This window comes from Haliaeetus leucocephalus, unplaced genomic scaffold (genome assembly GCF_000737465.1).
Source record: "Haliaeetus leucocephalus isolate CR32 unplaced genomic scaffold, Haliaeetus_leucocephalus-4.0 Scaffold373, whole genome shotgun sequence".
Classification (NCBI taxonomy): Eukaryota; Metazoa; Chordata; class Aves; order Accipitriformes; family Accipitridae; genus Haliaeetus; species Haliaeetus leucocephalus.
In genome coordinates, this window is record NW_010972809.1 from 5,146,559 (window position 1) to 5,147,449 (window position 891).

General features: G+C 54.5%; 1 protein-coding gene across 1 annotated transcript in view; it reads left to right on the forward strand.

Moving 5' to 3' along the window:
- The first annotated feature begins 862 nt into the window (after window positions 1-862).
- The window catches only part of GCM2 (glial cells missing homolog 2 (Drosophila)), a 4,827-nt gene continuing 4,798 nt past the window's right edge, over window positions 863-891 (forward strand). Inside the window, exon 1 of the mRNA XM_010573223.1 lies at window positions 863-891. This exon is cut by the window's right edge and continues 28 nt beyond it. Within this exon, the coding sequence (XP_010571525.1) occupies window positions 863-891 (29 nt within the window).

Below are 891 nucleotides of genomic sequence, written 5' to 3' on the forward strand. Positions count from 1 at the left end.
GGTGTCACGGCCACGGCCGGCGGTTTTTTGCTACAGGTTGGTTTTTTTTCTTTATTTTGCACGACTGAGGGTAAAGTTCAGCAAACTTTTAGAGGGGGCCAGAGGAGGTGGAAGCGAATGGGAAAATTCTTCAGAACAGGTGGGATCGCTTAAAGGATTATTACAGCACTAGGCGTTCAACGGGTTTGTATCTATAATATTACGCGTGCTTTAATTTTTTTCGTTCTGCTGCTTAGAGCTAAAAGCAAACTCCCCCCCTCCAAAAAAAAAAAAAAAATCGGCTATCTCTTCCTAAAAGCAGGTAGCAAAAAATGCTACTTGTAACTTTCTAATAAGTTAAAATATGCTGATCAACAAGAAGCCGATGACTCCAGCTTTGTATTTTAAACCTCGTGTCACGGAGCACAGCGCGAAGGGAGAACGTGCCTTAAAGCGTTATTAACGCTTAATTAGTTCATATCTAAATCTAAAGAGCAGGTGTGCGCGTGCATTTAAGGAGGAGCAGGCTACTTGCCCCATCCCCCTGACACCCTCCGGGGGGGTTCAAGCCACAGACAGCTCCGACCCCCGCTCGAAACCCAACGTGAGGGGCAGAGGTGCGTGTCCCCCCACCCCGGCACCGGGAGGGGCAGAGCCCCGCCAGACCCTCCTCAAATTCGTAAAGGTCACTTTCCCCAGTGTTGGGAGGGATTGGAGCAAGACACACGTACCCCCCCTCCATCTCCAGGTAACCGGAGCGGAGCCCGCTCGGGGGCCGGCGCTGCTGCCCCGCCTGGGGGCCGGCCGGGAGCCCCCCCCCCGCCCCGGCGGCGTCCCCACCGCTTAAAAAAGCCGGAGTCGTCGCCCGCCGCTGCCCCCCGGCATGAAGCTCACCTGGGACATCCACGACCC